The 24618-nt window shown below is 39.1% G+C and overlaps 1 protein-coding gene across 3 annotated transcripts in view; it reads left to right on the top strand.

Moving 5' to 3' along the window:
- The window catches only part of tdrd5 (tudor domain containing 5), a 54071-nt gene that overhangs the window by 15458 nt on the left and 13995 nt on the right, over positions 1–24618 (top strand). For all 3 annotated transcript variants that reach the window (XM_059979284.1, XM_059979283.1, XM_059979282.1), the window contains 8 exons: positions 9382–9438; positions 10145–10298; positions 10719–10840; positions 15035–15237; positions 16391–16603; positions 17708–17774; positions 18936–19136; positions 19776–19931. In XM_059979284.1, coding sequence (XP_059835267.1) covers positions 9382–9438; positions 10145–10298; positions 10719–10840; positions 15035–15237; positions 16391–16603; positions 17708–17774; positions 18936–19136; positions 19776–19931 — 1173 coding nt within the window. The remainder of the gene's footprint in view (positions 1–9381; positions 9439–10144; positions 10299–10718; positions 10841–15034; positions 15238–16390; positions 16604–17707; positions 17775–18935; positions 19137–19775; positions 19932–24618) is intronic.

Genomic DNA, 24618 nt, shown 5'->3' with positions numbered 1-24618 from the left:
CTGTTCTACTGTGCAGCAACACCTGCACAAATATGACCTTCATGAAAGAGTCATCAGAAGAAACCTTTCCTGCAACCTCACCACAAAATTCAGCATCAGAAGTTTACAAAGGAACATCTAAACAGGCCTGATGCATTTTGGAAACAAGTCCTGCGGACTAATAAAGTTAAAATATAATTTTTTGGTCACAGTGAGTAAAAGTGTGTTTGGAGAAAAAAGGGTTCAGAATTTCATGAAAATAACATCTCTTCAGCTGTTAAGCAAGGGTGGATCGATCATGCTTTTGGGCTTGTGTTGCAGCCAGTGGCATGGGGAACATTTCCCTGGTGCAGGGAAGAATGAATTCAATTAAATACCAGCAAATTCTGGAAGCAAACATCACACCGTCTGTTTAAAAAAAAACGGCTGAAGATGAAAAGAGGATAGCTTCTACAACAGGATAATGATCCTAAACACACTTCAAAATCCACAATGGACTATCTTAAGAGGCGTCAGCTGATGGTTTTGCCATGGCCCTCACAGTCCCCCGACCTAAACATCATCGAAAATCTGTGGATAGACCTCAAAAGAGCAGTGCATGCAAAAGTGTTTACAAACTGTGATACTTGCCAAAGGGTGTGTTAATAAGTACTCATCATGCAGGGGGCCCAAACATTTGCTTTGGGCCTTTTTCATTTTTGGTTATTTTGAAACTGTAAAAGATGGAAATAAAAAAGTAATCTTAAAATATTAAAGAAATGTGTCATCTATAACTTTATGCCGTTTGGAAATCAGGTCATCTTTTACTCGCTTAGCTATTCACAGTAACAGAAATTTTGACCAGGGGTACCAAAACTTTTGCATGCCACATGCCACATGCCATCAGGAGCAATTCTTGCAAAGCTAAAGCTGTGATTATTCAAGACCTAAGTTACTTCTGATTTTTAATCTTGTATCATCTGGTTCTTTCTCCTTGATGCTGCAGTAAATTACATTCATCTTCCTGAATATAATTTTCATTGGAGTGACTTTTGGTTTGGCTCAGTGTTCTCTTCAAGATGCCACCTTGTTTCTTGATCAAATTGTGTGCTAAAAGTTCTGCACAGTGTTCTTTAGTGAGATGATTCGTTTGATGGGTCCTTTTTTATATCCATTACAAGGAAATCACAAGATAACATTGAAATTACCATATTTATTAAAACATATTTACTTGTAGGGTTGTAAGAGTCCATGGTAGTAGAAGAAGTATGTTAATATGGATTAAAAATTGGTTGAAAAATTAAGTCTTTTTCAAGCTGGAAGGACATATAAGTGGAATAGCTTAGAACTGGTTTTTGGCCCTCAGATGTTTACTATTTCCATTAATGATCTGTAGGAGGGAACAATATGTAAGATTTATAGACAATAGACAGTAGGTGCAGGAGTAGGCCATTCGGCCCTTCTAGCCAGCACCGCCATTCACTGTGATCATGGCTGGTCATACACAATCAGTACCCCGTTCCTGCCCTCTCCCCATATTTTGCTGAAATGAAAATGGGTAGATGGGAATACTGTGATGATGGCATTGAGTTTCTGTAACAGGATATAGATTGAGCAAAAATCTGGCAAATGGTTTAATGTGAGGAGGTGTCAAAGTACATGAATCACAGGAGTTATTGGAGAGTCCCACAGGTGATAAGGTAAGCTTTATCTTGTCTTTTATTGTAAAGTTGCTAGAGTTTAAACCTAGGGAGGTTTTGTGCAATTGGACAGGGTTTGTTGAGGCCATACCTGAAATACTGTGCACGGTTTTGGTCGACTTACTTGAAAAATGGTATAGTTGTGTTGGGGCAGATCAAAGGAAATTTAACCAATCTAATTTCTGGAACAAAATGGATAACAATGTTGGTCTTTATGTTCTTGAATGTGATGTTGTGAGTCCTGACACTCATGTTCCTCCTTCCTGATGGCAGCAACAAGAAGAGAGCATGGTCTAGATGGTTGGTGTCCAAAAATACTTTGGGCAAATATTATGTTACAGCAAAGGACCTTTCAGCTGTTCTTGAAATTTGATGTACGAAGAAAGAATAGTGAAGCTGAATTTTTGTGCTAAAGAAGAAATAGCTGCTAATTGACATCTTTAAGTGTATTAACTAGTTAAAGCATGAAAAAGTATTATCACTATAATTGATTTATTATTGTCCCATGTACTAAGATATAGTGAAAAGCTTGTCTCACTGTTTATAGGGGTAAAATCTTTACACAGTGCATTGAGTGAGAATAAGGTGTAGAAAAATAACAATGCAAAACAAAGTGTAGAAGCTACTGGAAAAGTGCAGTTCAGGTGATGATGAAGTGCAAGATCATAACGTAGCATTACATGCTAGGTTTAAAAATCGAGTGGCATCTGTTGAGACTTGTCTGCGGAGCACAAGATCATGGAGTGAGTTGGAGACAGTTCCTTGTAGACTTTATGTGCTAGTTTTAAAAAGCAAGAGCAGCCTGTCGGGACTTGTCTGCAGAGTGTAAGATTGCTTGGATAAATAGTAACTTAGCAAGTGCTGATTTTACGAAGTAAGGTTTCAGCAGAGTGGCCATTGGGTGATCGACAGTGTTAGAGCGGTCAGGCTTTGGCAAGAACAGGCAAAGGCTAGTACTTAAATTTCGAAAGTTAGAGGTATAACAACTGTAGGGAGGATGGTAGTTCAGGCAGTGGAATTGTTCTCTGGTGAGATGTGGCATTTCAAGATATCAAACATCTGCAGAGAGTGCACCCAACTTCAGCTCTTGACTGACAAGGTCAAGGAACTGAAGCTGGAGCTGGATGTACTCCAAGAGGCTGAAAATCTCATGGATGAAATTTTTACTGAAGTGTTCACACTCTCATAGTGGCACTTTGGCTGGCTCTAAGGCTCAGCAGGGAAGGGTGAAGTCAGGCAGTGCGACAGTGAAAGGAGACTTGATAGAGGGATAGACAGCAGATTCTGTGGTCTTTTGGGGCCAAGATGGTGTGTTGCCTCCCAGGTACTAGGGTCCAGAGCAGCTGCAGAAGATACTTAAGAGGGAAGGTTAGCAGCCAGAGATTGTGGTCCACATTGGCACCAGTAACATGCGTAGAAAGGGGGAAGAGGTCCTGTGCAGTGAGTATAGGGAGTTAGAGGCTGAAGAGCAGAGCTCCAAGGTAGTAATCCCTGTATTAAGATTCAAGATTCGTTTATTGTCAAAGAATGTATAAATAAACCTTGAGATTTGCATGCTCATAGGTAGCCACAAAGCAGAAACCCGAAAGAACCCAATTAAAAGGAAAAATAATTTTAAAAAAGACCAGCACTCAATGTATAAGAGTAGGAAAAAAATACAAATCATGCAAATATTTGAAGCGAGCAACAGCATACTGAACCAAAATCGAATCCTCAGATCTGGAACCCAGGGCAGCCTGGAGAAGGCCCAACGCTTCGCTTATTAGTTCAGCATATTAGCAGGCACAAAGCACGGCAGCCAGGGCAGTCTTCGTAGTCTCAGCACCGTGGAGATGATCTTCGCAGAGATCAAGTGGAGTCCCAACCGACACCACATGCTAGTCAGGGCACAAATAGGATGATAGTAGAGATGAATGAGTGGCTGTGGAGGTGGTGTAGAGGGGAGGGTTTCAGAATTCTGGATCATTGGGATCGCTTCTGGGGAAGATATGATCTGTATGAAAAGGTCAGGTTACATTTGAGTCCAAGGGGGAACATTATCTTTGTGGACACATTTGCTAGAACTGTGTGGGAAAGGTTTAAACTAATCTGGCAGGGAGGTGGGAATCAGTGATAAGGCTGAGGATGGACTGTTGGTATACAAATTGATGCAGTGTGTAGTGAGACTGTGAGAAAGTACAGGCAGATGATAGGGCAAAATAACAGTCAGTGGGATGAGTTAAAGTGTAACATGGGGTTCATATCAAAGAGGGTGATGGATATAGGACTGAATGTGTTATATTTGAATGCATACAGTATATGGTATAAGGTAGGTGATCTTGCAGCACAGAGGTTGGCAGGTATGACATAGTGAGTATCACTGAGTTGTGGTTGAAGGAAGATCATAGTTGGGAGCTTAACACTTCAAGGTTACACTGTTTCAAAATGCACATAGGCAGAGGGATTGCGGCGGCTCTGTTCTTAAAAATGAAATCAAATCCTTAAAAAGAGGTGACATGGGATCAGAAGATATGGAATCCTCATGGGTAAAATTTAAAAACTACAAGGGTAAAAAGACCCTGAAGGGTGTTAAATCCAAGATCCCAAATAGTAGCCGGGATGTGGATCACAAATTTCAACAGGAAATAGAAAAAGCCTCTAATAAGGGCAGTGTTATAATAGTTATGGGGGACTTCAATATGCAGGTAGTTGGGGGAAAATCAAGTTGGTGCTGGATCCCAAGAGAGGGAATTTGTAGAATTCCTACAGGATGGCTTTTTGGAGTAGCTTGTGATTGAGCCCCCGAGACGAAAAACAATTCTGGATTGGCTGTTGAATAATGAACCAGATTTGATTAGGGAGCTTAAGGTTAAGGAACCTATAAGAGGCATTGATTAGAAGATGATAGAATTCATCAGCTTGAGAGTGAGAAGATAAAGTCAGATGTATTACACTGGAGTAAAGGGAATGAGAGAGGAGCAGTTGATTGTAAGGGAACACTGGCAAGGTTGATGGCGGACAGCAGAGGCTGGAGATTTTGGAGGCAGTTTGGAAGGTACAGGATAGATACATCCCTTAGATGAAGTATTCTATAATTAGGATAAGGCAACTGTGGCTGACAAGGGAAAGAATGGGTATATAACAGCAAAAATTAGTGGAAGATTGGAAAGCTTCTGAAAATGAACAGAAGGCAACTAAAACTATAAGGAGAGAAAAGATGAAATATGAAAGTAAGTTAGCCATTAATATAAAAGAGGATACTAAAAGTTTTTTACAGATATACAGTAAAGAGAAGTGAGAGTATTTATTGGACTACTGGAAAACTATGCTGGAGAGGTGGTCATGGGGGACAAAGAAATGGCAAATAAACTTAATTAGTATTTTGTGTCCTCCTTCATCGTGGAAGACACTAGCAGTATGCCAGAAGTTTAAGAGTCTTGGGCAGAAGTGAGTGTGGTTGCTATTGTTAAGGAGAAAATTTTGGGAATCTGAAAGGTCTGAAGGTAGATAAGTCACGTGGGCGAATTGGACTGCACCTCAGTGTTTTGAAAGAGATTGCCGAAGAGATTGTGGAGGCATTAGTAAGGATCTTTCAAAAATCACTAGATTCAGGAATTGTTGCATTAAGAACGGAGAGAGGAAGAAGGCTGGTTAGCCTGAAATTTCAGTGGTTGGGAAGATGATGGAGTCCATTATTAAGGATGAGGTTTTGGGGTACTTGGAGGTGCACGATAAAGTAGGCCAAAATCAGCAAGGTTTCTGTTGGAAATCTTTGAGGAAATAACACTTTGGTAGGACCAGCCAGCGTAGTTATTACACAGTAGCACTGAGGAGTGTGATAAAACAAAAGGATCTGGGAATACAGGTACATAATTTGTTGAAAGTGGCAGCACAGGTAGATATGGTTGTGTAGATAGCTTTCATCATATTGGCCTTAAGATGGATGCTTTGAATTTGTATAAGACATTGGTGAGGCATAATTTAGAGTATTGTGTACAGGTTTGGTCACATATCTACAGGAAAGTTGTAAATAAAATTGAAAGAATTCAGAAAAAATTTACAAGGATGCTGCCTGGCCTGGAGGACCTGAGTTAGACAGAAAGATTGAATAGGACTATTCTTTAGAATGTAGAATAGTGGTCGCCAACCCATCAATCATGATCGACTGGTACATCTTTGAGACTTTCCCAGTAGATCCCGAAAAAAAGAAAGAAAGAAAAAAAAGAGAAATAAATACACTAATACTGTTGAGAGATTGTTTCCGGGTTGCGGGGTTTTAATTCCGTTCTTTCTGCCCAGTGCGCATGTGCATAGCTCTCCCGCACTACACAGTGTAATTCAGTGGTCCCAAACCACCGGGCCGTGAGGAAACGATACGAGTCATTCCCTGTCATGCCCACTGTTGAACTTGAACCCACGCGAGGTCATCAGTCGCCTAAACGTAGTGACACCCTCATGCCAGGGATCATTGGTTGGCCTCAGACGGCCGGCGGGAAGTGCCATTGCTACTGGCCTGGAGCGCTGCCTCTAAACCTGTTTAGCACAGGTGATATAATTTGGCGATATGAAACAATATGAGTCAGCTGTACCTTTCCTCATTCCCTGTCACACCTACTGTTGAACTTGAACGCACACGAGGTCATTACCCACATGAGCTCATCAGTCGGTCATTAACCTACTACTACTTGATGAGTAAATAACAAATGTCGCTTGAGAGTTTCTTTGGAAGAGGTGGTAGAGGACATAAAAGGCCTAACGGTGATAACACAAAGACACCTGAGCCCAAGATTGCGAAAAAGAAAGCTTCCTTCAACAGAAATTACGAGGACTCGTACATAACATATGGCTTTAATGTGACCGGTGACTTGCACGCTTCAAGTCCCCTGTGTGCCGTGAACTGTTGGGAGAAGCTGAAGCTAACAAGATGGCACAGGTTTCTCTTTCAGCTACCACAGTTTCAAGGAGAATCAATGACATGGCAGAGGACATTGAAGCACAGATGTTGGAACAGCTTAACAAGTCACCATGGTATGCTATTCAGATCGACGAGTCTACCAATGTTGACAACAAGGCAATGCTGCTGTTTTATGTGCGATGCATATTTCAAGACAACGTGCACGAGGATATGTTGTGTGCACTGCCGCTGCCAACTAACACAACTGGGGCAGAACTATTCAAGTCTTTGAATGACTACATGTCAGGCAAACTGGACTGGTCAATCTGTGTTGGAATATGCAGACGGGGCTGCAGCTATGACTGAACAACTGTTTGTTTTCACTACCCGAGTCAAAGAGGTTGCTCCTGAATGCCAGTCTACACACTGTGTTATTCACAGGGAAATGCTGGCTAGCCAAAAAATATCACCTGATCTTAACAGCATATTTAGTGACGTTGTTGAAGTTATCAATCACATCGATGCAAAAGCCCTGAACTCACGTCTGTTTGAGCAGCTTTGCAAGGAAATGGATGCAGAGCACAAACGCCTTCTCTTACACACTGAAGTCAGGTGGCTATCAAGGGGGAGAGCCCTGGCCAGGGTTTTTGGGTTAAGAGAGCCGCTACAGAGATTTCTTTCAGGAAAAATGTTACCACTGGCAGCACACTTAAGTGATGAGGAGTGGATAGCAAAACTCGCTTATCTGTGTGACATCTTCAACCTGCTTAATGAACTCAATTTGTCACTTCAGGGGAAAATGACAACTGTCTTCAAGTTGGTAGATACAGTGTCTGCTTTCAAAGCCAAACTGGAACTGTGGGGACGGTGAGTGGACAGGGGCATATTTGACATGTTCCCAACATTAGCTGGGATTTTGGGAGAGACTGAGGCTGCACCGTCCTTCTCACAGCCGGTGCGCAATCACCTATCTTCGCTGTCGACAAACTTCGGGCGTTACTTAAGCCGTCCAAAGGAATGGGTCTGTGACCCATTTGTAAATGTCCCCGGTGAATTATCCATGTCAGCATGGGAAGAAGATCAACTCTTCGAACTTGCAAATGACGGTGGGCTGAAAAGTATGTTTGACATAACATGTCTGCCAGCATTCTGGATCAAAGTCAAGGGTGAATATCCTGAGATAGCCATGAAAGCACTGAAAATGTTGCTTCCATTTCCAACATCAATCATATTTCTGCGATGCAGGGTTTTCTGCAATGATTGCAATGAAAACTAAATTGCTGAACGACTGGACATAAGGAACCCCCTTTGAGTATTGCTGTCTCCCATCACTCCTCGATGGGACCGTCTTGTTGCAGGGAAACAAGCCCAGGGTTCCCACTGATTCAGTGATATTGTTGTGTTGCAATGTTGTGTTTTATATGTTCATACGAGGAAAATGTGTGCTGTGTGTTTAATATCCAAACGTTACTTAAAATGTTATGATGCTAGTGACTTAAAAGTGACTTATAATTGACTTATCACTATATTTGTGTGAGGAAAATATGTGAAATATACGTTGTATGTTTAATATTAAATTCGTTAGATAAACCCTTTTAGAAACAAAATTGAGTGTATTAGCCACTTATAAGTGACTTACAGTTGACTGGTCGGTGGTGCAAAAAAGGTTGGTGATCCCCTGGTCCAGATGATGTTCACAAGAATGATTCTGGGAAATGGTTATTGTTTGAGGAGCTTTTGAAGGCTCTGGGCTGGGGCTACTCACTGGAGTTTAGAAGAATAAGGAGGGATCTCATTGAAACCTATCAAATATAGAAAAGCTTATAGAGTGTGGATGTGGAGGAGCCTAGGACCAGAGAGTACAGCCTTAAAATAGATGGACGTCCATTTAAAACAGATGAGAAACAACTTCTTTAGCCAGTGGGTGGTGAATCTGTGGAATTCAGTACCATGGGCAGCTGTGGATGCCAAGTCATTAAGTATCTTTAAATCAGAGGTTCTTCATAGGTTCTTGTCAAAGAAGGCAGGAGAATGGGGATGTGGGGATAATAAATCAGTCTTGACGAAATGAAGCAGACTCGATAGACCGAATGACAGTTCTGTTCCTACAATATGTGTATTGGTCTAGATTTTGAGGCCAATAGTACATCTTTTTGTACAAGAGGATTAAGGACCTGGTAACAGTGGAATAGAACCTGTCCTTGAGCTTTGTGTATATGCTGTCAGGCTTTTGTATCTTCTGTCTGATGGGAGAGGGGAGAAGAAAGAATTTCATGGAGTTCTGGAGTGCAGCAACTTCATGAAAGAAGCAGTGGAATGATTTGCTTGCTTCTTTAAACCACTGGAAGCTAAATGTGTGTACAGGCTTCAAAGATTTCCCAAACTTATTTACAATTTTGATGTATGGCATAGACTACGATTTGACTAAAGAAAAATTACCATTGTTCAGTGGAAAATTAGTAAGATTTATTGCTTATTTGTGCATAATTTTACATTCAATAGTTCTGAATTATAGCATTTAAAATTGGTAGAATGATACATTTTATTTGCCTGTTTTTGTTTATAGTATATAGTGTATTCAGGAAATTCTGGTGCAGAAGATTTATTACAGTTAAAAGTTTACAGTAGTTTCTGTAAAAAAAACACTACCTTGTACCATTGTACTTTATTGTTTCTTTCCATTTTCCTTTAAATCGGTAGGTTTTTGTTCAAATCTATGCAATCCTTATTAAGGAGAGATCTTGAATAACGTGCTTAGCTGCAAATTATTATTTTTATTTATTTTTGAGCTGAGAAAATAGAAAACCTAAGAGCATAGTCATTAATGAATCTCTTCTATTGCTATTTTAGACTGTAGCACAAAGACCGAATGGATTACTGGCATCCAGACTTCCCATGGAATATAAGGTAACTTGGGGAATTTTTTTGAACATATTGAACATATAGCATATGAGAACAAAACAAAGAGATCAATCATCATTGGTTTGTCTGTTTTTTATGTGAAGCATATTAACAGATTGTTTAAAATGTTAATTTATTGAAAGTCTGATTTGTCCAAGACTGACATACTCTACACTTGACTAAAGAATACCTGCTGAGATGTGTCGAATTTCCTCACAAATCTTAATAGCTATTTTGCACTGTCACTTCTGGAATGTGCCCTTTTTGCCGTATGGATCTATTTTTGTCGAAGACTTCCATTACTAACATTTTTATAATAGATTCTAACTCATTGATTACAAATGCAATTTGGAATTTAGTATTAAAGTGTTTTCCAATTTTATTTTAAATGGTACTCAATGGACTTGCTTCAGCATCTTATAGAAGTTTGACCTCATTTCATTTTGTAGAATTTAATTTATATCTGACAGGATTGAACCAGGAGAAAAACTTATACTAATGGTCAAATTACAGTCAGACTTTTAATCCAAAAGTGCCACCAGCAAGTATGCATCAACCAAATTTTAATGGGAATATTCCAGTTCTGAATAAGTCATGAAAAGCTGAACTAGAATAATCTGTTGAGTGGAAAGAAATGGCAAAGACAGCAGATTTAACAGTTGCATATGTAATGAATATTTCAATCTGAAAAAATATTGTTCTTTACTTTTAGAATATTTTTGGAGTGGACCTTCCCTTAAAGGAATTGGGTTTCTACAGTGTGACTGAACTTGTTGCCGCCTTAAATGACATCTTCTATGTGGAACGTGACTCCATAAATCAAGACTGGCTAGTCTTTGACATCAGGCACTCCAGTGCTCTTCAACGTAAAGACTAATTGCTCAGTATTTAGCTTTGAGAAGAACTAAATTCTGCAAATGCCCCTAGAATTCCTAAAGTCATTCATTTTGTTTTAATATTTATATACCCACCTCTTTTTAAATTCTAAAATCAAAAATGACATTGGTAAATCTTCATCAGTGTTTACCAATGTCCCTTGAAACTTTAGTAATGTCAGTAACTTTAAAACACTGTTATAAACAGACCTGATGGGTAGAATTTCTCCAGAATTCAAAGTATCAATTTAGTTTTCCTTGATCTTTTAATGTTAAGCATGCACTATCATATGCTTATAGTACTCTAGGTGGGATTGAATTATTTTATGTAATAATATGCTATGGAAAATTAGTGTTTCCTAATCGTCTGTAAAATTCACTTATACACGGGCATTCTTAACTTTTTTCTAGACCTAGAGAAATCACAGTTCAAAAAAACCAGTGCATTGATGCATGGAGGTTGGAAGAAGCATTTTGAAGAAAATATGGAGCCTCAAAAGAACAGTGATATAAATACAATTAGCTTACAAATGGTAAAGTTAAAACCGTTCCAATTTTAATGCTATTTCTCAATCTCTCATGTTCTGTCACTACTTCAATACCTAATATTTCCTCTCTCTTGCAACATGGAAATAGGACCTGAAATTAATTCCTTTTTCCTTTTTTGGTCTGGAAAATAATGTTCAAATTTCTTGCCGCTCTAATTATATCTGTGTAATCGATGTGTTCAACATTGTCTGGATGTGACAATGTGGTCTCAGTGGTTGAAGGATATACAACTGATTGTGGGAGATCTGGTGAGGGGTGGAAGAGAGTTTTACTAAAGTGTGAGCTCAGGAAGTGCAAGTAACTCGTAGCTCACTGCCACAAAGGTTTTCTTTAAACTCCTTTTGACATATTTTGTACATCATTTCCATTGTCAGCAATACTCTTCTTATCACAAATGATTGATTTGGTCTTGATTAGCCAGGGCATCAAAGGGTATGGGAAGGAGGCAGGGGAGTTGGGATGACTGGAAGAATTGGGTCAGTCATGATTGAATGGCAGAGTGGCCCACTTCTGCTCCTATATCTTTTGGTCTTATCATGACTCCCTTGAAGAAGTGAGAATGTGAAGGTGGGCAGAGATTGTTGAGGGTGTGGAGCTTGACTTTTTGTAGCAACACACACAAAATGCTGAAGAGACTCAGCAGGTCAGGCAGCATCAGTGGAAAAGAATAAATAGTCAACATTTCGGGGCTGAGATCATTCTTCAGCCTGTAACAATGGCTGATGGTGGAGCATCAATTCTGACATTGGGACATAGAACCAGAGAACATTACAGCACAGAAACAGGCCTCTTGGCCCTTCTTGGCTGTGCTGAACCATTTTTCTGCCTAGTCCCACTGACCTGCACCTGGACCATATCCCTCCATGTACCTCTCCAGGTTAAAAGTGAGCCTGCATTTTCCACTTCATCTGGCAGGTCATTCCACACTCCCACCACTCTCTGTGTAAAGAAGCCCCTCCCCCCCCATGTTCCCTTTAAACTTCTCCCCCTGCACCCTTAACCCATGTCCTCTGGGTTTTTTTCTGCCCTAGCCTCAGTGGAAAAAGCCTACTTGAATTCATTCTATCTATACCCATTTATGTACATCTATCAAATCTCCCCTCATTCTTCTGCGCTCTGGGGAATAAAGTCCTAACCTACTCAACCTTTCTCTGTAACTCAGTTTCTCAAGTCCTGGCAACATCCTTGTAAACCTTCTGTGCGCTCTTTCAACCTTATTTAATATCCTTCCTATAATTTGGTGACCAAAACTGCATGCAGTACTCCAAATTCAGCCTCACCAATGCCTTATTCAACCTCATCATAACATTCCAACTCTTATACTCAGTACTTTGATTTATAAAGGCCAGTGTACCAAAAGCTCTCTTTATGACCCTATCTACTTGTGACGCCACTTTTAGGGAATTTTGTATCTGTATTCCCAGATCCCTCTGTTTGACTGCACTCCTCATTGCCCTACTATTTACCTTGTATGTTCTACCTTGGTTTGTCCTTCTAAAATGCAATACCCCACACTTGTAGATATGGTCTCTCTGTAATCCTTGGGTGCTGTTTTGAGATATGAAGCAATTCTCCTGTAAGAGGTGTACTTTATGAAGTCCTTCAGTCAGTCTCAAGAGTTGCATATCAGGGAGGTCAGGTAAAATTTATATGGGTTCCAGCTCATGTAGGGGTGAAGGGGAATGAGAGGGTAGATGTGTTGGCCAAGAGGGCATTAAAGAAAGAAAATATAGAAATGCACATTAGTATCAGTAAAGCAGAGGCAGAGTGTGTAATCTGGGGAAAAATCATCCAAATATGGTAAGAAAGATGGGACAGAGGGGAAAGGGAGGCATTTATATCAAATACAAAAGAGTGTTACAGATACTAGGGTAAGCAGTGGTTACAGAAGAGAGGAAACTCTGGACTAGGTTAAGGCTGGGGCACTGTGCACTAAATAAAACATTGAAAATGATAGAGAAACACCAGACAGGTTTGTGTGAGGAATGTCAGGAAGAGGAGTATGGGATACAGAGAGAGATGATGAGAATTAACCTAAGGGAATTGGGGGTGCAGGAATTCACATTAAAAGGGTTACTGGGCATGGGTGAGAGGGCATAGGTCAGGGTATTTTAAGCTTTCTTAAGGGATACAGGGTTTTTTAAAAATATAGGATATGAAGGATAAGCAGGAATAGGGTACTAGGATGGCCAGAGAAGGAAGGATAAAGTGTAGACTAGGATGTGTGTGTGAGACAGAATAGGTGAAGGGATTTAGGATTTAAGTCTATCATCTGATCCATACTCCGGAGCAGAAGGTGGTGGTAATGTATCATTAAGCTGGGTGCCAACTGCCGTAAAACAAGAAGAAGAAGAGTTAGGGACTCCAAGTTAATGGTCAACCATATCAGTGATGTGAATTTTTTGATGAATGTTAAACTGTAGTTCTGAGATTATGGTTCAGGCCGTGCTTGGCTGACATTCGTCTTCATACCAGCCAAGATTAGCTATCTCCGTGGAATAGCATGGATTTCATTCTGGGATGAGGACATCAAGAATGTATACTGAAACTTGTATATTCTTTGGTTAAACATAAGATTCTGCAGATGCATACAAAATTCTGGAGGAACTCAGCAGGTCAGGCAGCAGCTCTGTTGAGGAATAAAGTATATTTTGGGCCAAGAACCTTCATCAAGACTGGAAAGAAAGGGGGAAGATGCCAGAATGAACTCTGCTGCCCTCTTATTCTGACCATGTACATGCCCACACATGCACTTTTTAGCTTGTATTGCTTCCGCTCCCCCACCTGCTTATTCTGGCATGTTCCCCCCTTTCGAAATCTGATGAAGGGTCTTAGTCCAAAAGGTCAATTGTTTATTCCTCTCCATTGATGTTGCCTGACCTGAGTTCCTTCAGTATTCTTTGGTTATCACATTTATAGTGTTATTTCAACACGTGGTGCTTCACTCAGTATCCTTCCTATAAAACCATCCTTATTCTGCTAATGTTAACTTAATTTCTCAGAAGTTCGGCACAAATGGGTTGAGAATGGTTCAATGTTTCTTAAAGGTACTGATATGCTCCAGCTGCAGGTGACGGGAGTATCAGAAAGTCTGATTTCTATGAACTGAATGGTGAGTATGAACAATTACACAAAACCAGGACAAAGAGTTCTGCAAAAAGCTGTGAATTAATAGGAGTATTGTTGCATTTGCACAAAGTGATAAATTGATAATAGCAAAAGAGCAGGATTTTTGGAAGTTATAGTTACACATGTAACTACTTTGGATCTTAACAACATTCTCTGGGTGCCTTTGCATAGAAAATTACGCACCAAAAACATTTCCTTGCTGAACTGCATACTTAAACTATTTCAACTTGTTAGACGTACCCAAATAACAGATTCATAAAACTTGATGAAAATTTATTTCACTAAGTAAAAGTTGTTTGGTGGGTCACTTAGATACAGACCAATTAGAATGTTATTGATGGGTTTTGACCCAACAGCTTAAAGATCTGAATCCTATCTTCATTTAGCTTGTATTCCTTCCCTCCTCCCCACCACCCCTTTCCCCCTTCATTTCCAGTCCTGACGGAGGGTCTTGGCCAGAAATGTTGACTGTTTATTCCTTTCACTAGATGCTGCTGAGTTCCTCCAGTATTTTGTGTGTGTTACTCAGGATTTCTGGTGTCTATAGCATCTCTTGTGTTTATCTATCAACTGTACTTCTGATATATTTCTCAGTCCTGTTTTTGGGATATGGTAGAATTATTGAGTTTATTCTTTGTACTCTAAGTAAATCTGACAGTTTAGGTAATTCCAATTCCTGATCCAGTAATTCTTGGGGAATGTAATTTCTCAACATCAAATCTTTGTTGCCTAGGAAGCTTTGGCACAATCAGTAGCTTTGGATAAGTAGTGTAAAATGTTGAACACCGAATCAGAGAGCTCAGTGGCTATAGAGCATGCAAAGTTCTACTGTTTGAAAAACTTTGGGAATGTTTAATTGCTTGATGGAAAGGTAAATTGGGATGTGTATTCCTGTACCATGTGAGGAATCTATTATTAGAATAGGTAAATAGAATAGAAAAATGTATGGAGATGACATTTAATCCTGCCAATATTTATAAGGAAAAATACAGGCTATGTTTTTATTAACAAGATAATGCATCTGTCTTAATATGTTATCCTTTCTACAGCTCACAGAGTCTTATTGTTCATCAGAATCTGAAATTCCACCTGATGCTGTACAAGATGGAATTCTCTACAAGCTACCAGAGTTGAAAGAAAACACCTTTGCATGTGTATTTGTAGAATGTGTAACTTCACCCAGTCAATTTTTTATCCGTTTCTATGGAGAATTGACCTCTGTGATGCTTGAAGATCTGATGATTGAGATGAGGTTAAATTTTTTGACTCTACATCTTTCTAAAAATAAGCGGTACATTTAAATGTAACAAGTGTTGTTTCATAATAAGATTTGAATGTAAAATAAAAAACTGATTTTCATTTTGATGAAAAAGTTAATCATTAACTTTCTGAATTCAAATGTAAAATTAAACTGTTTCACATATGCAAAAATATGCTTTACAGGAATACACAACCCTTATCAGGTTCAGGAACAGTTAATTACCCTACAAGCATCAGGCTCCTGAACCAGTGTAGATAACTTCACTCACTACAACTCAACTTGCAGACAAGGACTTACTATAACTCAAATTCACAGTATTTTTAAAATTTGCATAATTTGTCTTCTTTTGCATATTGGTTGTTTGTCAGCCATTGTTTGTGTAGTTTTTCATAAATTCTGTTGTTTTTATTTATCTGCAAATCTTTGCAAGTTAGTAAATGGTAACAAATACGTACTTTGATAATATGTTTTATTTTGACTTTAGATAGTTTGATTTGAAAAATAGCCTTTTTTAAAACCAAAACCAGGATGTTTCAGAGTATTCTGAAAAAGAAATTTGATTAATGGGTTAATGTGGATGAAATGAGATGATAATTCAATGATATCACTTGGAATTTTGAACACTGATAATTCATAGGAAAAGTGGAGAATAAATGTGATTGCCAGTTAGGTTTCATGAAATTCATGTCTTTGTGGCAAAAGATGGCTAAATAAATTTAAAGTGTTTCTTTGCTTATAATTCAGAGGTTTCTAAGCACTTCATTCTACCATTGGATTTCTGAATGGACATTGAACCCATGAACACTACCTCACTACTTTTTTTGCAATACATATTTTAACTTAACTATTTAATAGACACAAACTGTAATTCAGATTTTTCTCTATTTGTTTATCACAAACTGCTGTCGTAAAGTTAACAATTTCATGACATATGCTAAACCAGATTTTGATTCCTTTGTTACCACAAGATATAGTACTTAACTGGATTTTACCCATTTCAGAATAGATTCAATTCTTTAAAGCTTTTTAAAATTTGTGTAACAAGGCCTGAATAATCACTTACAAACAACGTATGACCATATGCTGCAGGAAAAACTGCAGAATAAGCGTCGTTCCATTTGGTGAAATTTTGTTTACTTTTCAGACGATGCTATTCCTACGAGGAGGTCTCTGAACGCTATGTGATGCCAGATTCATTTATTCAGCCAGGACAACTCTGTTGTGTGCGGAATGGTGATGATCTATGGTGGTACCGTGTTATTATCCATAAGGTGCTGGATGAAAAACAGGTGGAAGTGTACTATGTAGACTTCGGTGATATTTCTCTTGTGGAAAGATCCAGACTGAGATTCCTCAAGTAAGATTCCTCTTTTACATGAGTTACTTCAGAGCTACTGATTTGATCTGACTGGTTCCATTTACTTTAGATCGTCTTCATTTGAATACTTGTAGAATCCTTTCCACCTTTTAAGAAGAGCGTTGCATATTTAAATAAATCTCATTCCAATCATTGAATTGTTGATATTGAAGGAATAAATTATGCATTGGATGTAATGGTCCAATCAAGTTTAACCTAATGTTGTGCACATTATAGTTTCAGTGAATGATAACATTTAAAAAGTGAGGAAAAAATGTAAACAACTGTATGAAACAAGCTTTAGGGCTTAATAGGTGAATTGTATGTTGTAATACTGTATGCAGCTTTTTTATTTGAACTTCAGGCATATAACCTCTTTTGTGAATTAAGTTTTATATATTATATAAATGGAATCACCTCCCATTTGTATTCACTTAATGGTTTAGATTTTTACACATACAATACTTAGTGATATGCTTGTCTTTCGTTTGGGAATAAGACCATTTTATATATGTTTAAAATGGTCTTATTCCTGAAAGAGAGAGAGAGAGAGAGAGAGATAAAAAAGCAGAATTTAATTATTCAGCTCATCAAGTCTGCTCAGCCATTTAATCATGGCTGATTTGTTTTCCTCTCAACCCCATTGTCCTGCTGTCCCCATAACCTTTGACACCTTTACTAATCAAGAACCTATCAACCTCTGCTTTAAAAATACTTTAGCTCAACTTGTGCTTTCTGTTGTTTTTTAAAATCTTCCAAATCCCCTAGCTTTCCACTATTTTTCTTGCTGTATTTTATGCAATCCCTTATGCTCTTATGGCTTTGACTTTACTTGATAGTCACAGTTCTCACGTCCTCCCTTTAGAATACTACTTCTTTGGATGAACTGATCCTGTGTCTTCCAGATTATCGCTAGAAACTCCAGCCATTGTTGCTCTATTGTCATCCCTGCTAATGTCCCCTTTCAGTCAACTTTGGCAAGCTCCTTCCTTATGCTTTTGCAGTCTCATGGCTTTCTTATGCCTCTGTATTTTATAAGTACACTTTTAAATTTAACAGAACCTTCCTATTCCCAATTGTAATGTTGCATTATATCTTTCTTAGACACTGTTATTCAAAGCTTCCAGCCCAAGGAATTCCATCAACCCTAATATGGCTGCAACCAGTTGAGGTAGGACAGCAAAGAATAGAAGCTGTATCAACTCTGTCTTCATTTTTAAATTGATACGCACTCCATTTGTTAAGTTCAAATAGGTTATTGAGTGACTTGTGACTTCAGTAATAGCTTTCATTCCTGTTGTTAACAATGATCACATCACATGCCAGTGATAATAAACCTGATTCTTATTCAAGCAAAGAAGATTTAGAAGGTGGGATACTGTTCTATAAAGTAACTCAAATGTAACATGATGTCATTGTAAAGTTATTTCTTTATTTATTTTTGCCTAATAGTTATTCTGTTAGTTAAATACCAATACGTAGCCTCTTAGAAAGCACTTATGTTGAATCGATGCTGGCTGGTGAAATTGTAGTATGTTAAGATACATAATGAATATGGCTATGGTAATTTTTAATAAAAATGTGTACAGAGCAGGGTTTCTGACCACATTTCCTCCATCAGTAAATCTGTTTTTCCCCCTCTGTAACACTGTTACTTTCTCTGTCTTATCTTGTCTACTGATGAATGCTTGTTTTTTTTAAAATCTCAGACTATTTTGATATTTGACTGTCTGGCTGCCTAATTTCTACTTAGATATTGTTGTCTAAAACATTGCACCTGCAGCTTGGTTCAAGATTAATTTACTCATCATGCTAGTAGGTGTTGTTTCCACTCTGATTAATTTTAAGTCCATCCACAGTCTGGCATGTCATAATCTTGGATCCCCTGCATTACTCATCTCTTCAATAATTTCCAGTTCAATATGCCATCTGGGTGTTTTTCATCCCTCTAATTAAATTCTTCACTATTGGGGCCTCCTTTGCTGTTGACTCGTTGCATGCTCTAGCATTCCTTCCCTGCATCTTTTCACCTTTCTGTTTTACTTGAAGAAGATTTTTGATTATGCTTCTTCGATGAAGCCTTTCATCATTTGTTGGATGTTAGTTACTGTGACATAATGTTGAACTTTAAAATTTTCATTTGGTACCATCGCAATTAAATGCAAGAGACATTTAGTACATTGGAAGCAATAAATAAATACAATATTGTCATTAATTGAGCAAATATAACCTCATTTTAATGAATCTCAATATTTTGCACTGGAAATTAGTATTATTAGACATGTTGCCTCTCCAGATTCATACTTTCATAAAGTTAATTTTCCTTTGATAGGGTGATTGGAGCACAGCTGCTAAAAATCAGTTCCTGAAATTTTGTGGAAAACAACCATTAGTGGCCTTGATATATGGTTACATTAATGACGTACTGCACCTATTCCTTTGTGATACCTCCACAGATGAAGATGTTTATATTAATGATGTTCTTAAGAAAACTGGTCATGCTGAACCCTGCCTTACAAACAACATGAATGAGGTATAGTCTATAACTTAACTATAAATAAATAACCTAGTAAGATCATGCATTTTTTTTAAAAACACACAGTTCTAAATGCCACTTGTATTCCCATAGATCTATTGATTTGAATTTGTCCAGGTGCTGCTTTTTAGCCTAATGATTTTAGGAGTTTCTTCTGACTCAATATTTTAGGTTTCATGTACTGTATTTGCTCAACATAATTTTTAAAAAATGGATTTTGAAGATCACCATAAAAGGCATAAACATAAGAAATTCTGCAGATGCTGCAAAATCCAGAACAACACACACAAAACACTGGACGAATTTACCAGGTTAGACAACATCTATGGAGAGGAATAAATAGTTGACTCTGCTGGCCAAGACCATTTGTCAGGACGGACAAGGGGGTCTCAGCCTGAAATGTCAACTGTTTATTCTTCTCCAGAGATGCTGCCTAATCTGTTCAGTTCCTCTGGCATCTTGTGTTGCTACCATGAAATATATTGGTGTTGACTTTAAAATGAATGAAAAAAGAGAAATTTATCTCTCAAATTGATTACGCACAAAGTTTTTTTTTTACAGAAGTCTTGATGCAGCTCTAGTAACAGCAAATTACTTTGTCTTTTGAATACATTTTCCTTCTGCTTTTCTTTTTAGGGATTTGGGCGATTTAATCCAGTTACAAAGTATTTGAAAAATATGCCATCAAAAATGGAGCCTACGACAATTTCATTTGAAAGCAAGTCTGGATCCTCCCCAGCAGAAGAATATCCCAAAAAGTTAGATATCTCAATAAATAGGAAGAATATGCAGGTGAAATTATTTATATATGTACTCTATGTAGTGATTTATTTGTGTTTTAAAATAACCTAAAATTACATAGGTGTACTGAGACCACACAATCAGGTTAAGCAGATTATAGTCATAGAACACTATGGCACAGAAACAGGCCCCTACACCTTTCTGGTCTGTACTGAACTATTAATCTGCCTAGTCCCATTGACCCGTACCCAGATCATGGCCTTCCATGTACATGTACCTATCCAAATTTCTTTCAAATGTTGAAATTGACAATCCACCACTTAGGCAGGCAGGTCATTCCAGGTTCTCACCATCCTCCGAGTGAAGAAGTGCCCCCTCATATTCCTGTTAAACATTTCACTTTCACCCTTAACCCATGACATCTAGTTGTAGTCTCACCTAACCACAGTGGACAAAGTCTGCTGCATTTACCCTATCTGCACCCTTCATAATTTTGTATACCTCTATCAGATCTCCCCTCAATCTTATACATTCTAGGGAATAAAGTCCTAACCTATTTAACCTTTCCCTATAACTCAGGTCCTCAAGACCTGGCAACATCCTTGTAAATTTATACAGGAGACCGCATTGGGTACAGTAGGTGACCCCAAAAGACTCACAGGTGAAGTTTCGTCTCACCTGGAAGGACTGTTTAGGGCCCTGAATGGTAGTGAGGGAGGAGGTTCTGGTGCAGGTGTAGCACTTACTCCATTTGCAAGGATAAGTGCCAGTAGGAAGATGAGTGGGGACAGACGAATGGACAAGGGAGTCACGTAGGGTGCGATCCCTGTGGAAAGCAGAAAGTTGGAGGGAGGGAAAGATGTGCTTGGTCATGGGGTCCTGTTGGAGATGGCAGAAGTTACGGAGAATTATGTGCTGGATGTGGAGGCTGGTGGGGTGGTAGGTGAGGACAAGAGGAACTCTATCTTTGGTAGGGAGGTGGGAGGATGGGACATGTGTGAAGAAATGTGGTTGAGGGCAGCACTGATGTTGGAGGAAGGAAAGACCCTTTCTTTGAAGAAGGAGGGCATCTCCTTCATTCTAGCATGAAAAGCTTCATCCTGAGAGGAGATATGGCAGAGTCAAAGAAATTGAGAGAAGGGGATAGCATTTTCACAAGTAACAAGGTGGGAAGAGGTACAGTCCTTGTAGATGTGAGAGTCAATGAGTTTATAATAGACATCGGTAGCTAAGTTGTCTCCAGAGATAGAGACAGTGAGATCAAGAAAGGAGAGGGAGGTGTAGGAAGTGGACCACTTAAATTTCAGGGCAGGGTGGAAGTTGGAGGCAAAGTTGATGAAGTCAACAAGCTCCACATGGGTGCAGGAAGCAGCACCAATGCGTTCGTCAATGTAGCATAGGAAAAGTTGTGAAGTGTGTAACGCTTACCCAACAGGCTGGTATATGTCTAGGGGAAAAGGAGATCCAGCCACACATCAATCCCACCCCCCATACACGCAGGTGCTGTGGGAATCAAGTTTATGCCACGCGCACACACACAGTATTAAACTCACACCAAATACCATTATGAAATACACTTTAAAGATTTTACTAAAATTAAAAGAGTACTATGCAATACAATATATATGAAAGAAAAGTAAAAGGTGCCAACTTATCAAAGTTCAGTCAGTTTAGTGCACATTGTTGGAGCTCAACCATCGAACCATTCGACCCCTCGTTACTTTCCTCCGACCTCCATGTCCTCGCACCTGGGACCACCCCAGTGGTCGATTGAGCAGTGCAGCGCACGTCCACCTTCCCCGGCGTCTCCTTCCTGCCTCCCCTGAAAAAACCGCAAAAACCCCCAAGCTCCCAACCTCACCAGACAAAATAACATTCCCCATTGGTTAACAAATGAATACAATCCCCATATCAGCAAGTCTAAAGCTAAACAACTGCGAGAGAAACACTTATCAGACAAAGAAGCATTCCCACTCTTAACAAACCAAAGAAGCCATTTTGAGTAACATACACAGGACATTGTACAAGTGATAACCAGTATAGACTTGGAACTTAGACTGTTCCACGTACTGCTCACTCTGAATAATTTTCCTTCAGCTTCTTGCACATCCTTCAAACAAAAGGTGTAACCATGGGCACTTGCATGGATACCAGCTATGCCTGCCTTTTTGTTGACCACATGGAACTGTCTATTTTCTAAGCCTATACTGATGTCACTGTCCAGCTTTTTCGATGCTACCCCTACACCCCCACACCGCCTCTGTCACTACCATTCAGGGCCCCAAACAGTCCTTCCAGGTGAGACAAAGCTTCACCTGTGAGTCTTTTGGGATCATCTACTGTATCCAGTGCTCCTGGTGTGGCCTCCTGTATATCAGTGAGACCTGATGTAGATTGGGAGACTGCTTCGCCAAGTACCTATGCTTTGTCCACCAGAAAAAGCGGGATCTCCCAGTGCCCCCCCCATTTTAATTCAATTTTCCATTTCCATTCCAACATGGCTTCCTCTACTATTGCAATGAGATCACACTCAGGTTGGAGGAGCAACCCCTTATATTCCATCTAGGTAGCCTCCCAACAGTGGCATGAACATCAATTTCTCAAACTTCTGGTAATACCCCCTTCATCATTCCCATTCCCCCCCCCCCCCCACCACCTTATCTCCTTACCAGTCCATCACCTCCCTCTGGTGCTTGTCTCCCTTCTTTTTCTTCCATGGCCTCTCTTATCTGTCCTCTCCTATCAGATTTCCCCTTCTCCAGCCCTGTATTTCTTTCACCAATCAACTTCCCAGCTCCTTACTTCACCCCTCCCTCCACCTGGCTTCACCTACCACCTTATGTTTCTTCCTTCCTTCCCACCACTTTCTTATTCCGATTCCTCATCTTTTTTATTCTACAATCCTGATGACAGGTCTCAGCCTGAAATGTCGACTGTTTACTGGCCTGCTGAATTCCTCTAGCATTGCATGTGTGTTGCTTGGATATCCAGCATCTGCACGTTTTCTCTTGTTCACGATACTCCAAATCAGGCCTCTCCAACATCTTAACACAACTTCAACATAACGTCTCATCTCCTGTGCTCAGTGCTTTGATTTTTGAAGGCCGGTGTGCCAGAAGCTTTCTGTATGACCCTATCTACCTGTAATGTCACTTCCAAAGAATTATGGATCTGTATTCCCAGATCCCTCTATTCTACTGCACTCCTCAGTGCCCTACCACTCACTGTGTAAGACCTACCCTGGCTGGCCCTCCCAAAGTGCAATGCTTCACACTTGTTTGCATTAATTTCCATCTACCACTTTTCCAACCCGTTTTTCTAGCTGGTCCAATCCTGTTCCAGATCAGATTACAATGAAACAACAGAACCTAGAGAAAAATATCTGTGATTCAAGGAAGATAAAAGATTTTGATCTTAGAGAATTGGATATGTTTGATAAAACAGGAGGAGAGGATTATATGAAGAAGTAATAATAAAAGGGTACTTGCATTGGAATAGAAGGTTGAATGAGATGATGGAAAATACTGCAGAAGAGATGGATAATAATAAGTTGAGTATCGTTATATTGACCAAAGTAGTGAGAAACTGCACAGTTAGGAGCCAACTCTTTCTCCGGATGGAAAGAGAAGTTCAGTTGCCAGCAGAGGTTGAATATTTGTACAGGGTGCAGATTTGCTTTTGGTAGAAAGCTGCAAGAGAAGTAGCTCTTTGTCATCCTGAGATTGATTTTCTTCTCATAGAATGGAGAAAAAATATTGTTGTAGAAGACTAGGATTTGCTCGAAACTCAAATTTGTTCTCAGCAGGAATGATGATGGGAAGAAATAACTTCAGCTGGTGGAGGAAGAGGGAATTTGCACACTTGTGGTTTAGGAGGGGCAAAAGGATAAACAGTTCACATGACCTGTGTCGCAAATGGCTTTTTATGGTAATACTGTATCAAGCCTGCACTCTAACCTGAACACATTGAGTCTATATTTTGTCAAATTAGCCATTCCAAAGTAAAATTAATTAATATTGAGATGCTACTTGGAGCAACCAGATGCTCTCCAATGTGACTTCTGCAAGGGAGAAAAGCAGTATTTTATGTTTGCATTTGATTTACCAAATTTACCACACATCCAGTTTGTTCCATTAGTCCAGTTAAAGGTTTTCCCAAATCTTTGACAGCATCTGCATAGGGATCAAGTGAAGAAACTGAATGCAATGGACTTTCAGAAACTAATTAGATAAAATGGAAAAAAGGAACACAAGTAGGTTTTCTCAGTTTTATTGAATAGAACATTAATAACTAGAAACTGTTAGCAGCTGTCTCGGTGACCTTTTCTGAATAATTAGAATTGGTGTTATCTCTTTCTGAGATAAGGATAGACTTGTCTGCCACAAGATACATCACGTGCCTTCTATGGCTTTACAAGTAATTATTGGAAAACCTGCTATTTAAGATAAAATAATGTTTGTCACTGGGAATGACCCTTGATCACTGGGTCAGATAGTCTTTCCAGATTTAACAATCTCATTTACTGCCTACTCTTTTCTCAGTATTGCTGCTCCTTCTACCACTGCAGGAAATGCTGAACATAATAACTATCTTTCTCAAACCTCAAACTCCCAATCATCAAATCTGTATTAGAGGAACCATTAACCTAAAATGAGATAGATTAAAATTGCAGCAAACATTGGTTAAAGTTAGTGTATTTTAATTTCTCGCCACTTCCTTTTAACAAGATTGGTTCTAT

Source organism: Hypanus sabinus, chromosome 9 (assembly GCF_030144855.1).
Source record: "Hypanus sabinus isolate sHypSab1 chromosome 9, sHypSab1.hap1, whole genome shotgun sequence".
Taxonomy (NCBI): domain Eukaryota; kingdom Metazoa; phylum Chordata; class Chondrichthyes; order Myliobatiformes; family Dasyatidae; genus Hypanus; species Hypanus sabinus.
Note: the sequence above shows the minus strand (reverse complement) of the source record. Positions and strands in the feature narration are given on the sequence as shown.